We start from the raw sequence: 25,238 nt of genomic DNA, 5'->3' as shown, positions 1-25,238 counted from the left end.
ACTGTTTTGTTTATCATGAATCGCGAAAACAACAATTACTCTCACTATTATACAACGTGTAAATTCCATATTATCACTAATTATCCATACGTACGGAGCATTAGCATTAGAACGTATGATCGCGTCTCAGTTTTATTACATATTATTGTAGGCAGGACCCTGGGTTATCCAGAGATGCACGAACGGAGCCGAGAAGCCCAGCATTCTCCGCTGCTAATGCTCCGTGCAGCGCAGCAGGCGTTTACGGAGACCCGGTCTCCTAACAGTGGCATCTACGGCGCCATCACACGCTGCCCGGAGATATACCAAGGGAGGCAGAATAGCTTCTCAGCTCCGTTGGGTGGTTGGGTGCGTCTCGGGACAACGAATTTTAGGGTCCTGACTAAAAATAATGAAAAATCTAAAAGTGCGAATTTTGTTATGAAATTTGGTATGTGGGGTTATAATAATATTTGGAACAACTTGCTCAAATAACTTTTTCCGATATCTCTAACTCAAAGCAAAATATCGGTAATTTATCGTGTTTTTGAATTCGCAGTAGGCCGCGTTTAGAATTAAAAAAATTCAGTTGAGTATCTTAAAAAATTTGAAGCTTCATTATGTATGGACTACAAAACTTCAAATCTGTATTTATTTTGATATGCATAGGTATCTATTTACAAATAGATGGAATTGTTAACAAATAAACGACACAAACTTTGGTATTAAACTTTTACTATTAGACTAACTATTTTTAAAATGATAATATCAAGAAATTATGAATTAGGATGATATTATGAAATTTAAATAAAAAATGGTCAAAAGATGGGGCCTTAAATTACATTTTTTGGCGCATTTTTTTGCTAGTGCAAAGGACATCGCACACATCTTATGGGAAAATATAATGTCACTCAAATTCAATAAAATGTATACGAATAGATTCGTTTTAAATTAACTCTCAATTCTTATCATTGCGCCAACTCTTAATTATGATTAATTACGGCGCAAATTGCAATTAAAGTTTATCGAAATCACATTTTTGGAGTCTATAAACGTGTCAGTTATAATCACTATTGCTCTGGGTGCTATTCAAAACAGCTTAAACCCCGCTGGGCCTAAGCGGATTAGTGAAACTATTATAATAAGATGCTTAAGAGCTCGAGAAGATTTATGAACTAACTATAATTTGGGTATTTTAAAATATTTTTTCTCACTCTAACTTATGTACTTACCCATTTGATTTCAGATTGATTTATATCAATTTCTGCTCTTATTATTGAAAATTAAGAGTTGCCGCAATGATAAGAATTGATCGTTAAATTGAAACGAATATATTTATATAAATTTTATTGAATTTGAGTGACATTATATTTTCCATAAGATGTGTGCGATGTCCTTTGTCGTTTGTATTGAAACGAATATATTCATATAAATTTTATTGAATTTGAGTGACATTATATTTTCCATAAGATGTGTGCGATGTCCTTTGTCTAGATATTTTACAGTTAGGTATAGCCTCCCCTATTGTAAAAATCACGAGCCGTCACTGCTGTTTTCTCTTAAAGCCGACCCATTGCAATTATTCAGTCTACGAAATAAGGGCAGTAAACCATCAACACGTGGCATCTAAGCAAATGTGGCCCTTTTGAGTTTGTTTTGAATTGAACCCATGTCAACGACCTTTTTTGAGTGATTAAAGACTTTCTTTTAGGTACAGTTGTTTGCAAATATAAAGTTTATTGTAAAATTAGAGGACAATTTTTTATTCAGAACGATTTTTTTATGTATTGATTGTAAATATAGAAATAATAGGTTATTTTAGATACAAACGAAGCATAAAGAGCTTTTTATTAGTTTCCTCGTGTGCAATGGTCTAAGTAACTTCGTTGATCCAATTTGACTTACTAGGGTTTGTTCCAACACAACGAAGAACCGTCATGTAACGATCACGTTACTGTGTATTAACGTTCCATGGGTTCCATGGTAACGAAATAATACGTTCCATGTTACTGCGCAGGACGATGATCATTAAATGGACGGTTTCTTGTTGTGTTGGAACAAACCTATTATATATCGCATTTATTAAATTTTATCTAAATTTTGCTTGTTAATTTAAATTAGTTCGAACAGAGACCACGGTCCTCTTATTAATAGGATATCACGCATAATGCTTGTTATTTTTGTAAACATAGTTAAGAGTACATGTACATGGTCATATTAGAATTGAGTAACATAAATAAAGATATTTTTAAGATTTACTACACACACCGGCAAAATTAAAGGAACACCTTAAAAATGGGACATGTTTGATGTCTCGAATCTCCTAAACCAGTTGTCCGATTTGAGTTATTTTTTTAGTATGTTGTAGCCTTATTATTTAAGAATATCGGTGTAATAATATTGTTGCTAGATAGGGAATTGTCATTTTATACCGGGTGTAACAATCATACTGTATTTTTTCCTTAATGTTCGGAACACACTGTGGAATATTCAAGCCTATATAAAATATTGAAATTAAAACTCAATTGTAGCCTTAGGCTTTCTTAACATTTTTTTTATCGATTCATTTGCTTATGTTGGATAATAAAAAAATTAGGTACTTTAACAACTAGCCATGTTCTTTATCAATACAGGGTGTTTCTAAATAAGTGCGACAAACTTTAAAGGGTAATTCTGCATGAAAAAATATTGACAGTTTACTTTATAAACATATATGTCCGCAAATGCTTCTTTTCCGAGATACGGGATGTTGAATTTTTTCTTGCAAACTGACGATTTATTTATTGCTCTAAAACCGGTTGAGATATGCAAATGAAATTTGGTAGGCTTTAAGAGGTAGTTATTGCGCATTTTTTGACATACAATTAAGAATTTTGTATTCAACATTGGCGTGCATACGGGTATAAACATTTTAGATATATCCCGTATGCACGCCAATGGTGAATACAAAATTCTTAATTATATGTCAAAAAATGCGCAATAACTACTTCTTAAAACCGACCAAATTTCATTTGCATATCTCAACCGGTTTTAGAGCAATAAATAAATCGTCAGTTTGCAAGAAAAAATTCAACATCCCGTATCTCGGAAAAGAAGCATTTGCGGACATGTGTTTATAAAGTAAACTGTCATAATCTTTTCATGCAGAATTACCCCTTAAAGTTTGTCGTACTTATTTAGAAACACCCTGTATTGATAAAGAACATGGCTAGTGGTTAAAGTACCTAACTTTTTTATTATCCAACATAAGCAAATGAATAAAAAAAAAAGAATGTTAAGAAAGCTAAGGCTACAATCGAGTTTTAATTGAAATATTTTATATAGGCTAGAACATTCCACAGGGTGTTCCGAACTTTAGGGAAAAACACAGTATGATTGTTACACTAGGTATAAAATGACATTTACCTGTCTAGCAACAATTTTATTACACCTATATTCTTAAATAATAAGGCTACAACATACTAAAAAATCACTCAAATCGGACAACTGGTTTAGGAGATTCGAGACCTCAAACATGTCCAATTTTTAAGGTGTTCCTTTAATTTTACCGGTGTGTGTATTTTTTATGAAATCAAGTGTAAATTCCTTATTTTTGTGTATTTGTTTTTGTGTTTTTTACAGGTATGTTTTTCTATAATATATGTATTTCTTTTCTAAATTTAATTGGTAAAAATTTAAACGGCGCCCAACTTTTAGTCATATGTATTCCGCTTTCTTTGTTTTGTTTTAGTCTGATCTCTATCTCTCAGCTATCCTATTTAAGATCTAAATTCGTACCCCCTTCTTACGCACCCGACTTTAAGCAATGAAGTCCTTGTGTTATGACCAGCATACTATCACACGAAGTGATTTATTGGTCCGTTACAACGCTTCGATGTTGCACCCTGATCGAGATAAGGCTCGCTACGTTGTTGCAGGGTGCCGTCCACACTTAAGTTAGCGACGTGGTTCGATACGGCATACGGCATTCGTAGCATATCTGGACGCACCTTAAGGCTGTTCTCCAGTGTGTATTATCAAATGTCTTTTCAAAGTACTTGCCACATTAAACTGCTTAAAACAAATTTCGCACTTGTAAGGTTTTTCTCCAGTGTGCACTCTCAAATGTCTTTTCAAAGTACATGCTGCATTAAATTGTTTCAAACAAATTTCACACTGATTAGGTTTTTCTCCAGTGTGAGTCATCATATGTGATTTCAAATGACTGGCTTGCGTAAATGACTGAAAACAAATTTCACATTTATGACGTTTTTCTCCAGTGTGAATCATCATGTGTGATTTCAAATAACTGGCTTGAGTAAACTGCTTAAGACAAATTTCGCACTTGTAAGGCTTTTCTCCAGTGTGCACTCTCAAATGAGTTTTCAGATCACTTGCCCGAATAAACTGCTTAAAACAAATTTCACATTTATGAGGTTTTTCTCCAGTGTGAGTCATCATATGTGATTTCAGATTACTTGATCCAGAAAACTTCCTCAAACAAATTTCACATTTATGAGGTGTTTCTCCAGTATGTATTATCGAATGTATTTTCAGATTATATTGACGAGAACATTGTTTTAAACAAATTGAACACGTGTAAGATCCATTTCCACGTTGAACTTTCATATTTTTACTTAATGTTTTTTCTTCAACGTATCTACCCAAATCTTCTTCTTTATGAGATGAATGTTCAGGTATACTCATAATTTTTATTTTGTTCTTACTGCGTAAACAATCTAAAATATGTACACATTTTAGTATACAGACAAATCTCTGCAGAATCTATATACAAAACAAGAATAAAAATTAACAAACGTGTAGAGGAAATAAATGTAATAAACTAAATCACTAAAAGGCACTTCCAGTTTTGTTATTAGATCTTCTTGTAGTGCCTATCCGTTTCGGATGTTGGCGACCATCATGGCAATCTGCACTTTGCACACTGCTGCTCTGAAAATATTTGTAGTGGTTGTGTTGAACCACGTTCGTAGATTTTTCAGCCAGGAAATCCTTCGCCTTCCTGGTCCTCGCTTTCCCTCTACTTTTCCCTGCAAGACCAGTTGCAGCAGTCCATATCTCTCACTGTTCCTCATGATGTGACCGAGGTATTCGATTTTGGCTGTTTTTATTTTGATTAACAGCTCTTTTTCTTTTTTCATTCTCAGCAAAACACCCTCATTAGTAATGTGGTCGGTATAAGATATCTTCAGGATTCGACGATAAAGCCACATCTCAAAAGCCTCAATTTTCTTGCAGGTGGCGTCTGTAAGAGTCCACGACTCAACTCCGTACAACAGTATAGGAAATATATAACATCGTAGTAATCTGTTATTAGATAGGAACGGTTATTTAGATAGGAGCCTCTGTTTTTTTAAGAGCCAATAGTAGCGCGTCATCAATATAACTTCGGGAGATAGTAGCACACCTTTTTTCGAAAGTTCTGCGAAACTTTGGCAACAGTGCGTCGGGATTATTTGACATAACTTGAATATTGAGACATTAACTCATAGGCACGCTAAACGGAAGTAATAGAAAATAATTTTGTTATTGGTAAATTAATATTTATAAAAATAATCCAAAATAGGTGAAAAATTTATTAAAAGCGTGTATTTTGGTTTTTTTATTTAAATTTAAAATTAAACTTTTAAACTATTGACGATATTTCTAGACTAAAAAATTCTCCTAAAACTTTATATACTCTCATTAGAATTCGAAATATTTTTACGTAAAATATACTTACGAGTAAAACTCGGAATAATTAACAATAATCTATTTTTCAAATAGTTCAACAACTTACACAAAAATATAATAAATTGTTAATTATAAATAAACATTAACGAATTTTTTTTTATATAATGCTTTAAATAATACACTACTATACTGAACAGATATCGAATATTGTATTTAATTATAGAGTAATTTCCACATTCTAACAAATTTCTCAAATTGGGCTCTGTATTATGGCTCATACCGCCATTCTTTACTATATTACGAATATGTGTGCCAAATATCTTGACAAAATATTCAAAATTAAAGCCGCAATCTTGGACCGCATTTTCCGATTTTGTTGACGCGCTACGGTAGCCTCTTAATATTCAATAATTGGTACCAAAATTTTCGTAATAAAAATATGGCACAATTTTCCTTAAAAATATGTTTTTATTGAGGTGAAGTAAAATACCCACAATTTTACTTTCAAATTAAGTTGATTTGACGTTTCAATTTCCAGTTCAGAAATCATTCTCAAAATACAAAACATTGTTTTAAAGACACTGTTAAAGTACTGTTTTAAAGTCACCGAAATATTTATAGTTAGCAAGTTCTAACCGGAAGTGCTATATTATCGTCGCAGATATAGTATATGTGACATATCAATCCAAAAGTATTGAAAAGTTAAGCTTGACTCTGTAGTCTCGGTTTTGAAATCATTTCCGTTTAAACAATTATGACCGAAATTTAGTCAAAATGACACAAAATTAGTAAAATCGCATATCAATTGACACAAAGTTACAGGAAGAGTTCAAATAACGACTTCCGGTTCTTCGTTCGATCACTCTAAGTGAAAACCTAGGACTTACGAAGTCCAATTCTTGTTTATTATTTATTTGGCTTCCTGACTCACCTGGTTGATTTTCCTCTGCTTCTGGTTCATCCTTCAAATCTTGAAAATCTATTGATGTGGATAGATTATCTATATCTTCATGATCACATTCTGGAAACTCTTCTTTTTCAACTTTAATTTCCATAGCTAATAAATAAATTTAATGAAAATTGACAAAATGCTGATGATCATAAATTAAGGGGATATAAAAATAAAAAGTGTAAAAGTAAAAAAAAAATTGCATACACTTTTTTTGGGAATTTTTAAAATAAAAAGTACTGTGATAATTGTTTTGAAGATTTGCATGAGCATTTTTATAAAAAGAAGTACATGTAAAACCATTTTCATAACAAAATATTGAAAATTAAACGACTTATGCTCTATCTACTGATACCGTGAAAACAAAACATAGCTTAACTGCTGCAGTGATTGGGACTAATAGAGATCTGAAACATAAAATTTCACAGTGGTTATTAAAATATAAGTTATTTCGTACACCATCAACGAGGTTTTTTGGAAAAATATTAAAATTTGGAAAAATGACGAAGTGTTGAAAACAATTTTTAACAGTAGCTAAAACATTCTCAGTTTCAAACACTGCCAAATTGACATTTTTTTGTCCGATCAAAAAATCCGTATAGGTCTGGATCCCGCGTATGAAAAAAAAGTTGATTAATAGCAAGCTGAAAATTTGTTAATAGCTTAAGGGTGTCAAGTCGGATAAACTTTGATATATGGGAACACTGGAACAGGAGCAGTTTTAATTATGGAACAGGTTAAATATTTGGAACGGTCACACCACGAAAACGGCACATTTATTTTGTCCGACATAAAAGACTTAAACTCTCCCAACAGAGATTAAACTCTTATGCAAAAATCAGATTGCTATTTATCGCCTGTCATAATTTCTGTCATTTGACATATTCTACATGTTCCACTCATTAAAACGCCCATTTGATGATAAATAGCAGTCTGATTTTTGCATGAGAGTTTAATCTCTGTTCGAAGAGTTTAAGTCTGTTCTGTCGGACAAAATAAATGTGGCGTTTTCGTGGTGTGATCGTTCCAAATTTTTAACCTGTTCCACAATTAAAACTGCCCCTGTTCCAGTGTTCCCATATATCAAAGTTTATCCGACTAGACACCCTTAAGCTATTAACAAATTTTCAGCTTGCTATTAATCAACTTTTTTTTCATACGCGGGATCCAGACCTAGTAGTTGATGGTATAAAAAATAACTTTTATTTCAATAAAAACTTTTAAATTTTATGTTTAAGGATCTCTACTATTAGTCCAGGGTAATAAGGATTTTCTCGGGACACTCAAAGATCCGGGTAGCTGACTACTTTTTTAGTTATTGTAGACCTATAGGAAGAAAACCTACCTGCTTCCTGCCTAGAGTTCGCGTCCGTTTTTTAATTATTAACAATTTAGTGCAAAAATCGCGATTTTTTTCGATTTTTTGCACTCCATTCAAAAAATAAATAGTTGACATAAAATTACAAAATTCAGTTTTTTAAAACATTGAAAAACCTTCAAAATGCCGATATTTGAAAATTAAAAAGTTAATTTGTTGCTACGCAAACTGCAAAATAAGTGAAAATCGTTATTTGTTAATAACTTTTACTAAAACTACCTTAGAACTTTAGTGTTTCACACAAAGTTGGATATTGGGGTACTTAACAAACCCTCAAAATTTGAGACTGATCCATTAATTAGTTTAAGAGTTATTCTATTTGTTTATCCCAGAGACCTTTATTTTGCAATAAGATAAGACAGAAAATAATGAAGATAGAGCAATTCTGAGTATGCCAAATGAAAGTAGAAGAGTGATAATATGAAAATGTATTAAAAAAAGATACAAAAATGATTAACATAGTCAAAAATCCTAATGCCAAATTTTTAAAATTTTGTAGTTTATAAACATTTAGAATAACTTTAAAAACGTTGTCCGTAGAAACAATCTTTTTATATATTCGAGAAGATAGTACTTTAACACGAATTCTCAAATAAAAAAATTTAGCCTGGGCTCATTTGAGACAAAGTTAGCCATATGTTTTTTTTAATTCACAGCTAATTTGTTTATAATAATTAAGGAATCTCATTAATGCCATTTTAAAGAAGGGGATTTGTATTTTTTCTTAAAAAATTTGCACAAACATTATACCTTCACAGCACCCTTTACGATTTTTCAAAAATATAGTGCAAACGATTACTATGGGGAACCTACACATCCATCGAGTTAAAATACCTAAAAAGCAATTTCAAACGAATATAATTTGCTGTATCTCCGGATCAACTCAATGGATTTTGATCTCTTTTTTTAATTGGTATGCAATTTTTACGTACATTACAAATATGCAATTTGTTTATAAATTTATTAATTAATAAACAGTCTAATTTGTTTAAACAATTCTTGAAAGAATAATTTTTTTACAAAAATCTATTTTTTTAATCATAGTATCATTAATGATCACAGAATAAGTTAAAGTACACTTTAATAAATAAATGATTTTTATTGGATAATTATTTATTGAAAATAATTTATTTATTAAAGTATACCTTAACTTTTTCTATAATTAAAAGGGATAGTATAATTAAAATCATGGATTTTTGGGAAAAAATTATTTTTTCAAAAATTGCTTAAACAAATTAGACTGTTTATTAATTAATAAATGTCTAGACAAATTGCATATTTGTAATGTATAGAAAAATTACATACAAATTAAAAAAAGAACGATCAAAATATATTCAGTAGATCCCGAGATATAGAAAATGATAGTAGTTTTAAGTTGCTTTTTTTAGTTTTTGAACTCGTGCATTTGTCGACTCCCAGCTCCCCCTTCACTTACCACGACTAGTCACCAGTTAAACTACATTTTTAAAAATTCGTGTAAAATACCAGCTTTTCTAATATGTAAAATGACTTTTTCTACAGACAATATTTTTAAAGTTATTCTAAATGTTTTTAAACTACAAAATTTCACAAATTTGGCATTAGGATGTTTGACTATATTAGATAATCTTTTTATCGTTTTTTAGTACATTTTGATAGTATCAGTTTTCTACTTTTATTTGGCATACGCAGAATTGCCCTATCTTCATTATTTTCTGTCTTATGTTATTGCAAAATAAAGGTCTCTGGGATAAACAATTAGAATTACTCTTAAACTAATTATTGGATCGGTCTCAAATTTTGAGGGTTTGTTAAGTACCTCAATACCCAACTTTGGGTGAAACACTAAAGTTATAAGGTAGTTTTAGTAAACGTTATTAACAAATAACGATTTTCACTTATTTTGCAGTTTGCGTAGCAACAAATTAACTTTTTAACTTTCAAAAATCGGCATTTTGAAGGTTTTTTAATGTTCTAAAAAATTAAATTTTTTAATTTTATGTCAACTATTTAACTTTTGAATGGGGTGCAAAAAATCGAAAAAATCGCGATTTTTGCACTAAATTGTTAATAATTAAAAAACGGACGCGAACTCTAGACAGGAAACAGGTAGGTTTTCATCCTATAGGTATACAATAACTAAAAAAGAATGTGTGTGTACTACCATGTACGCACGTAAGAAGATATTCTTCTATTATATAATAGGTAATTTAAACGAAGTAAATATACTTAAAAGGTTATTTGTATTTTATTTAAAAATCAAACTAACTTTCTTATCTACCACTTTCAAAAAATTTTTATTAAAACAACCAAAAATAAAAAAAAATATGAATCGCCCCGGGAATTGAACCCGCAACCTTCCAATCTCAGTGCTAACGCATTTCTAACTACTCCATCGAGGCACTAGAAATGAACATGTAAGTTCGGATATAATTACACAACACGGCGCCATATAGTGTAAAAATGTTATGCTTACATAATATTTTATTAATCCAAAAACACAAGAATTATAATAAATAATACATTTCCTAAAACCACTAATATATTCTTTTAATGACTTATTTGCACGGTTACAGATACATACATACCTATCTTGAAAGATTAGCAATGAACTACACATACTGTCAGTGTGCGCAGGCGCGCGGTAAATGTACAATTTTACCCTCAATCGATTCGCCGCTAAAGAAGAATATCTTCAAAAAGTAGTCAACTACCTGGATCTTTGAGTGTCCCGAACATGGTCTATTTCTAGCTTATTACCCTGGTCTATATGGTTCATTTTTTAAATGGGAGGAGTAAACTTAACAGACAGATTCACACCCAATAATGTCACTAGAAAAATAACCAGATCCATCTTCTTTTTTGGTTGATCATATCGGCCTTCGACGGTTATCCGTAAATATTATATTATACTAATACGTCACAAAAGAGTTTTAAAAACAACGGGTTTTTATACAGGGTGTCCCGAAAAGATTGGTCATAAATTATACCACAAATTTTGGGGTCAAAAATAGGTTGATTGAACCTCACTTACCTATATACAGCGTGTAACGAAAATACAGTTCATAAATTAAATCTCATATTCTGAGACCAAAAATAGTTCGAATGAACCTAATTTACCTTAGTACAAATATGCACATAAAAAAAGTTACAGCCCTTTGAAGTTACAAAATGAAAATCGATTTTTTCGATTATATCGAAAACTATAAGAGATTTTTTATTGAAAATGGACATGTGGCATTCTTATAGCAGGAACATCTTAAAAAAGAATTATAGTGAAATTTGTGCACCCCATAAAAATTTTATGGGGGTTTTGTTCCCTTAAACCCCCCAAACTTTTGTGTACGTTTAAATTAAATTATTATTGTGGTACCATTAGTTAAAATAAATATTTCTAAAACTTTTTTGCCTCTTAGTATTTTTTCGATAAGGCAGCTTTTATCGAGTTGCGGCTTCTTTTTTAATATGTTTACATAAAAATTTTATGGGGGTTTTGTTTCTTTAAACCCCCCAAAGGTTTGTGTATGTTCCAATTAAACCATTACTGCGGTACCTTTAGTTAAACAGTGTTTCTAAAACTTTTTTGCCTCTTTGTATTTTTTCGAGAAGGCACTTTTTATCGGGATATTACTTCTTTTTTAATATGGTTCAAAATATACTTAAAAATGTAAATCATAAATAAATTTTCAAATTATTACAAAGTCTCCATAATCGTACTTAGCCATATACAAATATGTGGTGGATTTGACAAATATTCAAAATATCTCGATAAAAACTGTCTTTTCGAAAAAGTACAAAGAGGCAAAAAAGTTTTTAAAATATTGTGTTTAACTAATGGTACAACAATAATAATTAAATTGGAACGTACACAAAAGTTTGGGGAGGTTTAAAGGAACAAAACCCCCATAACATTTTTATGGGGTGTCCAAATTTCACTATAATTTTTTCTTAAGATATTACTACCATAAGAATACCACATGTCTATTTTCAATAAAATATCTTTAATACTTTTCGATATATTGAAAAAAATCGATTTTCATTTTGTAACTTCAAAGGGCTGTAACTTTTTTTATGTGCACATTTGTACTAAGGTAAGTTAGGTTCAATCGAACTATTTTTGGTCCCAGAATATGTCATTAAATTTATGACCTGTATTTTTGTTACACCCTGTATAATAGTGCACACAAAAAAAGTTACAGCCCTTTGAAGTTACAAAATGAAAATCGATTTTTTTTCATATATCGAAAACTCTTAGAGATTTTTTATTAAAAATGGACATGTGGCATTCTTATGGCAGCAACATCTTAAAAAAATTAAAGTGAAATTTGTGCACCCCATAAAAATTTTATGGGGGTTTTGCTCCCTTAAACCCCCCAAACTTTTGTGTACGTTCCAATTAAATTATTTTTGTGGCACCATTAGTTAAACACAATATTTTTAAAACTTTTTTGCCTCTTAGTACTTTTTCAAAAGTCAGTATTTATCGAGATATTTTGAATATTTGTCGAATCCACCACATATTTGTATATGGTTAAGTACCTATGATAATACCTGTTAATAATCTGAAAATTTATTTATAACTTACATTTTTAGGTATATTTTGAAGAAGAAGCCACATCTCGATAAAAAGCGACTTATCAAAAAAAGACTAAGAGGCAAAAAAGTTTTACAACACTGTGTTTACCTAATGGTACCACAATAATAGTTTAATTGGAACTGACACAAACAGTTGGGGGTTTAAAGGAACAAAACCCCCATAAAATTTTTACGTAAATATATTGAAAAAGAATCCGCATCTCGATAAAAACTGGCTTATCGAAAAAATACTAGGAGGCAAAAAAGTTTTAAAAACGTTGTGTTTAATTAATGGTACCACCATAATAAATTAATTGGAACGTACAAAAAAGTTTGGGGGGGGGGGTTTAAGGGAACAAAATCCCCATAAATTTTTTATGGGGTGGACAAATTTCACTATAATTTTGTTTTAATATGTTCCTGCAATAAGAATGTTACATGTCCATTTTCAATAAAAAATCTCTAATAGTTTTCGATATATTGAAAAAAATCGATTTTTATTTTGTAACTTCAAAGGGCTGTAACTTTTTTTATGAGCACATTTGTACTAAGGTAAGTTAGGTTCAATCGAACTATTTTTGACCCCAGAATGTGTGGTATAATTTATGACCATTCTTTTCGGGACACCCTGTATAAAAGTAGACTAACAAACAATCTAAAAATTAAAGGAATAACGCAGAAAACGCAGAAAATCGGCGATATAACTTAATTCACCTATTAATTTTAAATGTCATTAGTGTCAAAATTTTATAAATGTCAAAATTTCATAATTTAGTGGAGTAAGCTTGCTCGCGGTTGGACCAATTACAAGCAAGCATTACGGCGCGGTAAATTTGAATTACTCCTCCTATTTAAAAAATGAACCATAGTAATCACTGCAGCAGTGGAGCTGTTTTTTTTTCACGGTGCCAGCAGATTTTGCATAAATAGTTTAATTTTCAATATTTTTTATGAACATTTTTTTACATGTACTTTTTTTTATAGTAAATGCTTATGTAAATTTTCAAAACAATTGGTACATTACTTTTCATTTTACCAAGTACATATATGAATTTCGTACTTTCACACTAGGGTAAATGATTCTATATTTGTAGCTTTATGGCAAAAGTTAACATGTCAATCTAGCGTAATTTTTCAGTAGAGCATTTCGAAAAACCCTCAAAAATTCTTGTAATTTACAAAGCGAGTTGCCAATGTGATTTTCGTCTTACCACATTACCAGTATAATGAAATTTATTAAGTGGTAATAGATAATTGTTTAGTGAATACTTTTTTTTAACTATTTTCTTAGATAAATACAGGTGCAAAGACATTATTATTCCTATTCATACTTCTGGACCTCGGAGGTAAACTACACTATTAGGTCACGAAATGAAGCAGAAAAAATGGCAAAACCTCGCAATTTTTTCGTCCAGCATCTATTTGTACAAAAATTTGGGATTAGGCTCATTTCACCACCCTTTAGTTCATTTTCTATATTGAGCCTTTGTACGCTTTTGGTTTTTTAAGGATGAAAACTACCCCTAATTGTAAAAAGTTATAAAATCATATTTTAAGCTTTAATATGGCCAACATTTGGTTTTTATTAGTTATACAGGGTGTCCCGAAAAGATTGGTCATAAATTATACCAGAGATTCTGGAGTCAAAAATAAGTTGATTGAACCTCAGTTACCTACACAGGGTGTTTCATTAATAATTTTCCATATAGTAACTGGAGAAACCTTAGTACAAAATACGAAGATTTAACCTAAAACACTTAAATAAAATGTGGTTCCTTACTGAGTTACAGGGTGTTTTATCTAAAAATTTAAAAACTATTTTTGCTCAGCATTTTAAAACTATTTGACGTATAATTTTCATTCTTGGCAGGAAGTATAGTTACTATACAAACTACTAAATTATGTTAAACAAACGTTTCTGTCTATTACCAGAGGCGTGCTACGGGGGAAAGTGAATAATTTACCCTTTCCAAATTCTACGCCACTGGTGTAATTACTATTTTAGTTCAATTTTTGTATTCTCCAATACTTTCTATGAAAATAATATACTCTTCATTCGTAACGATAAAGTCATTAGTTTTCGAGATCTTTGAAGTTAAAAATGAAACGACAAGGTTATTTTGATTAATGTATTGTGTCACTTCATTTTTAATTTCAAATACATATCTCGAAAACTTAATCATTTTATCGTTACGAATGAAGAGTATATTATTTACATAAAATTATTGAAAAATAAAAAAATTACACTAAAATAGCAATTTCGTCAGTGGCGTAGAATTTGGGAAGGGCCAACCAGTCGCTATCCCCTGTCGTACGCAAATTATCTTAATTTAGTAGGGTGTACAGTAGGGTGGGCCGAAACTGGACTTCAGAAAAAAAACGAATCAAACAGGAACGCAATACCCGTAAAAAGATGCGTATATGTGTAAAAAATACTTGTGATTTTTTGTTTTATTTTGAAAAAATGTCTTCAGCCCTCTACCAGCCCTTAAGTGACCTTGAAAAATAAATAAATAAATTAGGAACACAATACCGCTCAAAGTTTGTCTTTTACCGTGTATAAATCTTTTGTTTTTTTCTTATTATTTTAAAATGATTTTATCAGCCCTCTACCACCCTCTAACTAAAATAAAATCTCAATTTTCCAACTTTTTCCAAACACAAAATGTAAAATTAACTCCGTATAACTTTAAAGCATAAAAAGTATAATAATATAATATAAAAGTATTTAATACTGATGGTCTTGGTCGTGAAGCCTCGGATACAATCGAACAGTCCCGGCTGAGATGGATCGTCGAGAGTTATGGTACTTGTCGTCGCTTATCTTCTTAGTGCGAAATAAGCTTTCGGGTGAAACGCATGTTTATTGTTTATTTGTTGAAAGCCAAGACGAATAGATTGTGTTTGTTGTATTTGCGTGAATACCTAGCACGACCATAAATATGGCTGCTTTAAAATTAAATATTACAAGAAGTAAAGTAGAATGTCCAATTTTCGGTAACCCAGTCGACTTAAACTGTCATGTTTTACCAACGATAGAACATGTGCTTCGATGTTATTTGTTTATTCGTTATGAACTGAAGTTTACTAAATATTTTGGAAAGGAACCAAGTTTTAATGAAGTTTGTGAAGTGCTTGTGCCAAAAATCAAAAGTATATGGGAATCAGCGTCAATTCCAACCGTGTCAAAGGACCGCATCATGCAATTATTACGTAAATATCATAATAAATATTTAAACCTTATCAGATATCCAAAAAGCAAAAGAAATGTTCAATATGAGTTAAAGATTACCAGCTTCAAAGAGGAAACAAGGGATAAGTTGTTCGACATTGCTGCCTGTAAGTGTGATTTTTCTGCATGCAAGTGTGATAAATCAAGAAAAGTACCAAAGCAGGAACAGGAATTTCTTTTGGATCAACGGTCCACTAGAGATATGGCTATAGGAACTGTTGATCGTGAAACAACTAAAAAGTTGAATGTAAGGACGGAGAGACAAACAAAAGAAACAGAACGAGTACAAAAATTCAAATCTGAATTTCACAATATTTCTATGCCCAGCTGTTCTACTGAGGTCACTAGGTTATCAACAGACTCTGACAATTCTTCTTCATCTGAAGCCTCACCTAGTGTTGCAAATATTGATTTACCGTCGAAACCATCCTGTAGTCAAATGAGGATAAAGTTGCCCACATTAGGTACCATATGTGACAAATATGGAATTTCTGACAGGTCAGCAGCTGCTGTTGCCACAGCTGTATTAAAAGATGTGGGAATTATTTGCGATAGTGATACCTCAAAAGTAATCGATAAAAATAAAGTTAGAAGAGCTCGTCAAACGAACAGAAATATCCTTAGTAATGAGTTTCAGTCTACAAATAAACCCATTAAGAGTATTTACTTTGATGGCAGGAAGGACAAAACCTTAGTGCAGGAAAAGAAAGGTGAGAGATATCATAAAAGAACTATTGCAGAAGAACATGTGTCATTGATAGAAGAACCGAATTCTGTTTATTTGGGGCACGTTACCCCATCTGCAGGCTCAGCCAAGTCAATTGGAAAGGCAATAATAGACTTTCTCATTTCAAATAACTTCTGTTTGGATAATTTAGTGGCGATTGGTTGTGACGGAACCATAGTGAATACTGGACATAAAAATGGAGTTATAACATATATCGAAAATGAACTTAAGCGACCTTTGCAATGGTTTGTGTGTGCCTTACATGCTAATGAGTTGCCATTGAGACATTTATTTCAACGTTTGGATGGAGCTACTACTGGACCTCGTCAATTCTCTGGAGTGATCGGGAAATTATTGGAAAAATGCGAACACCTTCCAATCGTAGATTTTGAAATAATTGAAAGTGATCTCCCAGAACTAACAATACCATCTAAAGAATTAAGCTCAGACCAGTCATATCTGTACGACATATGCCAAGCAATATCAAATGGCAACGTCTATGAAAATTTAGCAAATCGTAGCCCTGGAAAGTTAGCTCATTCCAGATGGCTGACAATGGCAAATAGAGTTCTCCGCCTCTACGTTGGAACCGAACATCCTACATCAAGATTGAAAGATCTTGTTCAATTTATAATTAAAGTCTATGCACCAATGTGGTTTTTTATAAAGCTTAATCCAAGTTGCACACAAGCCAGTTTGCATGTTTTCAAATCCATTACACTATCAAGATATTTAAGAGATGATCTTAAAAATATTATAGATGCAGTTATCCAACGAAACTCCTATTATATTCATCCGGAGAATCTTCTCTTATGTATGTTAACAGATAGTCGTCAATGGGTACGAGAATTAGCTTTACGGAGAATTATTAAAGCCAGAAAAGAGAAAAAAGTCGGAATAAGGCAGTTTAAAATACCAGAAATAAACTTTAATGCTGCGGAGTATTTTGAGTTAATAAACTGGAGTGAATGTGAAGTAACGGCCCCACCAATGTTAGCTGACATACCAGATGATGAGCTGAAACAGTTAATTGATAGCTCTATAATTGCAGACTTTGACTTTCCAAAATATCCATGCCACACGCAAGCTGTGGAGAGATGTGTGAAATTGGTTTCGGAATCATCTTTGCTAGTTACAGGGCCAGAACGCAGAGACGGATTTATTCGATCTAAAATAAAATCAAAAGACTTTCTTGTAACTTACGATAACAAAGCACAATTTAAAATTGAATGAACGCATTTTTCTATTGATTTTTATTTCGCATTTTAGTGTGTTTAAAAATAGGATATTTATATTTTTGTTTGTTTTCGGTTTCCAATAAACTTTTAGTTCAGTTCAAATTTTGTTTTATTTCCCAACACCCTATAAAATGTGCAGTAGTTTCCCATATTTACACACAATTTTTCAGAAATAATTGTGAATTTATTATTTTTATTTTTGATTCAAGATCATTATCTGTTGGTAGAGGGTAGAATATCTTATTCTAAATGTATAAAAAAAATAACATGAACTCTTTGCATATAATTGAAACTTTTTACAGGTATTGCTAATTAAATTAAATAATTTTGATTTAGGGTTCACTTTAGGGGTGGTAGAGGGCTGAAGATGTTTTTTTAAAAATCCTAAAAAAAATACAGTGATTATACTTACCAAAAGGCATCTTTTTGGGGGTATTGTGTATTAAAACTAAACAAATAATTTTTTCGGCCCACCCTAGTGTACAGTACTTACACTTTCTGCCAAGTATGATAAGGATACGCTAAATAGTTTTTAAAGTACTGGGTACAAATAATTTTTAAATTTTAAACATATGAATCATATCATAAATTAATTAAAATAACTGTGCCGTTTCATATTTAACTTCAAATATCTCGAAAACTAATGACTTTATCGTTACCAATGAAGAGTATATTATTTACGTAGAAAGTATTGGAGAATCTAAAAATGGCACTAAAATAGTAATTCCTCCAGTGGCGTAGAACTTGAGAAGGGTCAACCATTCACTATCCACTGTCGTACGCCTCTGGTAGTAGCTAGAAACGTTTGTTTATCATAATTTAGTAGGGTCTATAGTAGTCGCACTTTCTGCCAAGTATGAAAAGGATACGTCGAATAGTTTTAAAAGGCTAAGCAAAAATAGTTTTTAAATTTTTAGATAAAACACCCTGTAACTCAGTAAGTAACCACATTTTATTTAAGTGTTTTAGGGTAAATCTTCGTATTTTGTGCTGAGGTTTCCCCAGTTACTATATGGACAATTATTAATGAAACACCCTGTATACAATAGTGCACACAAAAAAAAGTTACAGCCCTTTGAAGTTACAAAATGAAAATCGATTTTTTTTCATATATCGAGAACTCTCAGAGATTTTTTATTGAAAATGGACATGTGGCGTTTTTATGGCAGTAACATCTTAAAAAAAAAATTACAGTAAAATTTGTGCACCCCATAAAAATTTTATGTAGGTTTTGTTCCCTTAAACCCCCTTGACCCCAGAATGTGTGGTATAATTTATGACCAATCTTTTCGGGACACCCTGTATAATGATTGTTCTATGCTTTAGGATATAATATCATAATATTTCAACCCTTAAAACTACCTTTGTTGGAGCTGTATAAAAAAATTTATTTATCCTAAAAAAATGATTTCGGCTTGCATCGATTTGCGTAATTGGGATTAGGATCATCTCACCTTGTATTTCATATTTTGTATCATGCTCAAGTGCGTTGATTGTTTTTAGGGGTGTAAACTACCCTTTATTGTCAAAAATTATATAAAAATATTGTAAACTTTAATATGGGTAAAGTTTGGGTTTGATTGGTTAAATGATGATTGTTTTATAGTTTAGGATATAATATTATAATATTTCAATACTTAAAAACCACCCTAAATGACATTGCAATTTTTTATAAGTCATTTAATAGATCTATACAGAAAAAACGTAGAATTACGTACATTTATTTACGAACATTTATTTACACAAATACGAATTTACAAATACAAATAGTTTTTTAGTTATCTTCATCGAGATCGATGTCAGGTACTGTGATACATTGAAAATGCTCTATTACACTCCCAAGGGAGCTATTGGAATTTTTCGAAAAAAAAATTCGTTTTATTTAAAAATTCCTTCATTTTTGGCGATAAAAAGTTTTTTCACACATGATTTTGTAGGGTTTTTTGAAGAACTATAAGACTATGTAAATTAAATTCCGTAAGATCCCTTAGTTTTTAAGTGGGATGAGTTTAAAGGGCTCGAATAAGGGGGTGTTTGCTTGTAAATAGAGGTTTTAAACATCTATACCTCGCTAAATATTCACTGTAAAGAAAATCTATGCACAGGGAAATTTTAGTTATTAAATAGGCTACAATTTAGTACTATATCATTTTTTTCATCTCTCCAGTATCTTCGGAGATATTTTGAAGAAAAGGGTGAAAAATACGAAATTGTAAAAAATCAATTTATATTTAAACTCCAATTTCTTTAAAATTAGGCCTTTTCAATTGGTCAGACTTCTTGAGTGTATTGATAATACATACATAAAAAGAATAACAAAAAGGTGGAGATTAATTTTAATTAGCAGGGTAGTTAAGGGGGTTGTTTTCACTGATTTTTTCGCAGAAAAAAGTAGGTACTGACTTTATTTTGATCATAAGTCGCTCAATTTTTATGCTAGAAACTTTTTATTTTTTGAGATGCCTAATTGTATATTTACTTGACAATAGATTTGGTAAGTTTTTCTCGAAAAAATGCAAAGTTTTTCCGTTATTTGGCTTTGAATATTTGAAATTATGCATTTGACAAGAAAAGCTAACATTTAACAAGCCGTATCTCGGTTTGTATTGGTCGTAGGAAAATTATGAAAGAAGGATTTTGTTTGCGTTTCTAAAAGATACAATTTTGATGTCTACAGTTTTTTTGATTAAGGCCATGGGTACATAATTCGCAAAATCCCTATCTTTTCTGTCTTTACATGACAAATTACGTGTAGTAAAATTCACACTGGTATGGATATGTAAATATTACTAGAATGTCATTCTACTTGACAATGTCATAACTAACTTAAAGAGATGGCTTTTGAATGTTCTTGGATAACTGTTATTTTTTGTATAATTGCAAAATATTAATTCAGTTAATAAATTTGATAATTTTTTCACTAACTATGTATTCAGTGATTGTAATAATTTATATGTACCTACAACAAAAACTACTACTCAATCGAGAAAAGAGGAAAAGTGTTAAAGTGATTTTTTAATAATATATTGTTACTATGGAACGCTTAAAATTTTGAACATCTCTAACAACAAAATACTTGGATCACAGAATATATCTTGATGTATTCTCTGCTTCTATGTTCCATAAATAATACACAATAAATAACTTTTTATAAAGTTCACGTCTTAACGACGTTCTACACCTTCGGCAAAGAATTAAGGATTTGCATGAAATTTTAGTGTGTTATAGTTTACTTCAAAAAACTAAGACTTGATTTTTTAAAAAAAATTTTACCGTACCGTTTAATTAATATTAAGGTTCAAAGTTAAGTTTTAACATGAGCTCTTATGGGAATTCTTAAAAAGTTAATAAGTTTTGACCCAAATTTACGATTTTTAATTATTTGTGCTTAAATTAAAGGTTTTTTTGTAAGGAATAACATATTAAAAAATGAGTATTGTTTACCGTACCATTATTAAATAAAAGTGAAAATACTGTTTCGAAAATACTGTTTCGCTTGCATATAAGTTTCCCCCCCTTTCCTCTGAGAGGCATACCCCGCAACGAAGGTGTAGAACGTCGTTAAATCAATTATTTATCAAATACACTATACATATATCAAATACACTATACGCTCTCAACTTCGCTTGTCGGTCCTAGAGGACTACTAATTCAACTTTCACCGGTAATTTTTAAATTTATTATTTAATTGTTATCGCTTAATATTTACAACGCAAAAAAGTAATTAAATTGTAATCGATTTTTTTAAGATTTTGCTAATCATTTTGACGTTCTATTGATAAAATATGAATTTCTTACTTCGGATACTTTCACAATAATTATCGTGTAGATGGCGCTAAGATTAATAGATTAATTTATAATTACATATTACGGAACATTAAAAAAACTTAAATTCAGTATTTAAAACGTAAGTATATTTAAGGTAAAAACATATACCACAGCTTTGACCAACTAATATTTTTTATAATTAATGTTTTTAATTTTAATTTTAAATTAGTCATTTTGACATTTATGTCAAATTTCCGGTAAAGGTTTACAGACTTGTCACTACTGGCGCTCGCGAATTTGTAAATATGCCCTGTACGTACGAGCTCACAGCGTATACACTATCAATATTATTTAATCAACAACTCAAAATATTCCCGATTTATGTCAAATATTTAAAATTGTCACTGATTGTCAGTGTCTGACTGACATTATCCTGACAATAATCTATTCGACTGAGTGCGTTGTATGACAAAGATAGATTTGGAAAATATTACCACGGACATTGTGTTCATTTTTTTCGAATCCTGAAAAAAAAACAATAAATATTTTTGACAAATCTAAACGCAGAATGAAAGACTAAATTATTACCGAGGGCCGAAAGTCCCTTAGAATAAATAAAAAGTTTATTTTGAATGAGATATTTGAAATTAACAATAACAGTAAATTTTCTCTTAGGTTTTCACCCCTGTAACTTATTAAAATAAACATTATAGAAGTTCTCAGGGACTTTCGGCCCTCGCTAATAACGTAATCTTTCATTCTGCGTTTAAATTTTTCAAAAATACTTATTAGTTTTCTCAGGATTCGAAAAAAATGAATCCCCGTTTGAATAGCATTGCAGCCGAAAATACGTACCGATCCTCTTAAATGCATATTTTTCGAATTATTCTCTCTAAAAAAGTCGATTTTTTCGTCAAAAAACTGTTATTTTCAACCGCGATAACTCGAAAAATATTAGTTTTACGAAGAAAACCTAAGCAACATTTTGTTCTTAGATCCATATTTTCCATCGATTTCCATGGTTAAAATGTAATGAAAAATTCCCGCCCCCAAGGGGTTTAGCGTACATCGGCATAATATAGAAAATGATCCTTGGGCTATTCCCTACCTTCTGTGAAAATTTCAAGTAAATCCATGCTGGACGAAAATGCTTCATTTTCTGGCCTATATGTCATTTCGAGCAACTGTGTTTGCAACAAAGTTTAGAGCACTTAGGATGTTAATAAAAATCTGATATATCCCATAATTGGTTAAAAGACAATATGACCGACCATATTTTAATATAAAATATAACCAATTTGTATAATCCAACTAATAAAATAAGTGAATTAAAGGAACTTGTTCAAAATAACACCATGTCGACATATTTTATAGTTTACCTCCGGGGTCAGATTTATTATTAGGTCGAAATAATAGTGTGATAGATCAGGCTTTTAATTGCTGATATAGTTGGTTCGCTAATCTCAGAGACAACCTGTAGACATTTTAGTAATTATTTTTTTGTGAAATTAGTTATATTTTGAAAGACTAGATGTGGCTGGAAATTACTATACAACCAAGCCTCCTCATAGCCAATATTAAAAATAAACCTTACACCAATCAATAATTATTTATTTACACCATAACACACTTCTCCAAGAAATTAAAGTTTCCACAAGCTTAAAAAATGGTCATTTTTAATGTCTCGAATTTCCTAAACCTGTTGTCCAATTTAAGTGATTTTTTAAACATGTTATAGCCTTATTCTTTAACATCGTCACTGTAATAATGTTGTTGCTAGACAGGTAAATTGTTATTGTATACCAGCAGGGTTGCAAAAAACATGTTTTCTAATTTTATACAAAACACATGTTTTTTTTGTTTTAAACGTTTTTTTTTTGTTTTAAACATGTTTTATTTTGTTTTTATATTTTATGTTTTAAACAAATAAAACAAGTTTTAAAACACAGGTTTTTTTTTAAACATTTTTTTTGTTTAAAACATGTTTTTTTTTTAATTTTATGTTACAAGTAAAACTTAGAAAAATAAATTGTTTAAATCTTATTTCCTGAAACATAAGATTAATAACTTGATTTTAACTTTTCTTTAACATATCTAATAGATAAGAAATCCAATTGTAATTAAGAGCTATTGCCTGGGGAACCTGCACTATTTAATTAATCTAAATGGGTGATAAGCTACAACAAAAGAATTTTATTAACATTAATATTGGATGCAAAACGTTAATAAAATCATTTTTTTTAGTTAAATTGTGGCTTATTTCCCATTTAGAATAGTTAATTACAAAAATGTCACAAATAAATAGCTTCAGAACAACACCCAGACTATTTACTATTTATTAATTCGCATTGCAAGTTGGCTATTGCAATAACGTCTACTGTAAGTTATTTTGTGGTGTTTAGTGTTTTTTTGAAACATGCAAATGGCGAATTTTCGGTACGTGATACGAAGGAGCTTCAAGGAGCATATGGAAATGGCTTTGACCCCAGCTCATTTTTTGACAAAGGACATCGCACTTCTTATGGAAAATATAATGTCACTCAAATTCAATAAAATTTATACGAATAGATTCGTTTTAAATTAACGGTCAAATCTTATCATTGCGCCAACTCCATATTTTCAATAAGAGCAGAAATTGATATAAATAAATCTGAAATCAAATGGACACGTACATAAGTTAGAAAGAGAAAAAATATTTTATAATACCCAAATTGTCGGTACTCCATAAATCAGCGGATTAGTTTCACTAATCCGCTTAGGCCCAGCGGGGTTTAAGCTCTTTTGAATAGCACCCAGAGCAATAGTGATTGTAACTGACAGTTTTACTGACTCCAAAAATGTGATTTCGATAAACTTTAATTGCAATTTGCGCCGTAATTAATCATAATTAAGAGTTGGCGCAATGATAAGATTTGACCGTTAATTTAAAACGAATCTATTCGTATAAATTTTATTGAATTTGAGTGACATTATATTTTCCATAAGATGTGTGCGATGTCCTTTGCTTGATAAGCGCTTTAGTGGAAATAAAATTATCATCCATCCGTTATAAATTATCATTCAGAAGGACTGCCAATTATTGAGAATTTAATATATTTCAATATTGAGAATTGAGATTTAATTGAGAATGTAATACCATAGACATGGTAGTGTTCTATGAAAAATATAAATACTACAGCATTGGAACTTGCTCAACATCTCCACATAGCTAATGCATCGTCAGCCAACATAGAAAGACTCTTCTCCTCTACATACGGTTTGCCATTCCAAACTACGTAATCGGCTAGGCAATGTCAAAGCTGCTAAGTTGGTTTCAATTTTTAAAGAGCTTGATGACGTGCCCTGTCAGATATCAGATTGATAATTTTTGATTACAAGATTACTATGAGACTGAAACAGTTTTGAAAAATTTATTAACTCTTTTATTCAAAATGATTAAGTTTTCCAATTTTTGTTAAGTTCCGGTTATTAATAAATAAATAATATGTATGTTAAAAAGTTCGTATAATGTATTTGGGAATTTTTTTCATATTTATTATTTTAATAAAGAAAATGAAAAAAAAACGCTTGTTTAATTTAAGTGTTTTAAACGTGTTTTAAACTGTTTTAAACATAAACAAATGTTTGAAACATGTTTAAAACAGTTGTTTAAAACAAAATGTTTAAAACGAAACAACCCTGTATACCAGGTGTACCACTCAAACTGATTTTTTCTCACAGTTCACGTCACCCTGTGGAAT

General features: G+C 30.8%; 1 protein-coding gene across 6 annotated transcripts in view; it reads right to left on the bottom strand.

Moving 5' to 3' along the window:
* Positions 1-25,238, bottom strand: part of LOC126887890 (zinc finger protein 431-like) — a 94,463-nt gene that overhangs the window by 51,050 nt on the left and 18,175 nt on the right. For all 6 annotated transcript variants that reach the window (XR_007699278.1, XM_050655805.1, XM_050655797.1 and 3 more), the window contains exon 2: positions 6,584-6,709. Coding sequence is in view for 5 of the 6 variants with exons in the window: in XM_050655805.1 (XP_050511762.1) it covers positions 6,584-6,709 (126 nt within the window). In the remaining variant the exon portion in view is untranslated. The remainder of the gene's footprint in view (positions 1-6,583; positions 6,710-25,238) is intronic.

The sequence above is a fragment of the Diabrotica virgifera genome, chromosome 1 (genome assembly GCF_917563875.1).
Source record: "Diabrotica virgifera virgifera chromosome 1, PGI_DIABVI_V3a".
NCBI classification, from domain to species: domain Eukaryota; kingdom Metazoa; phylum Arthropoda; class Insecta; order Coleoptera; family Chrysomelidae; genus Diabrotica; species Diabrotica virgifera.
Note: the sequence above shows the minus strand (reverse complement) of the source record. Positions and strands in the feature narration are given on the sequence as shown.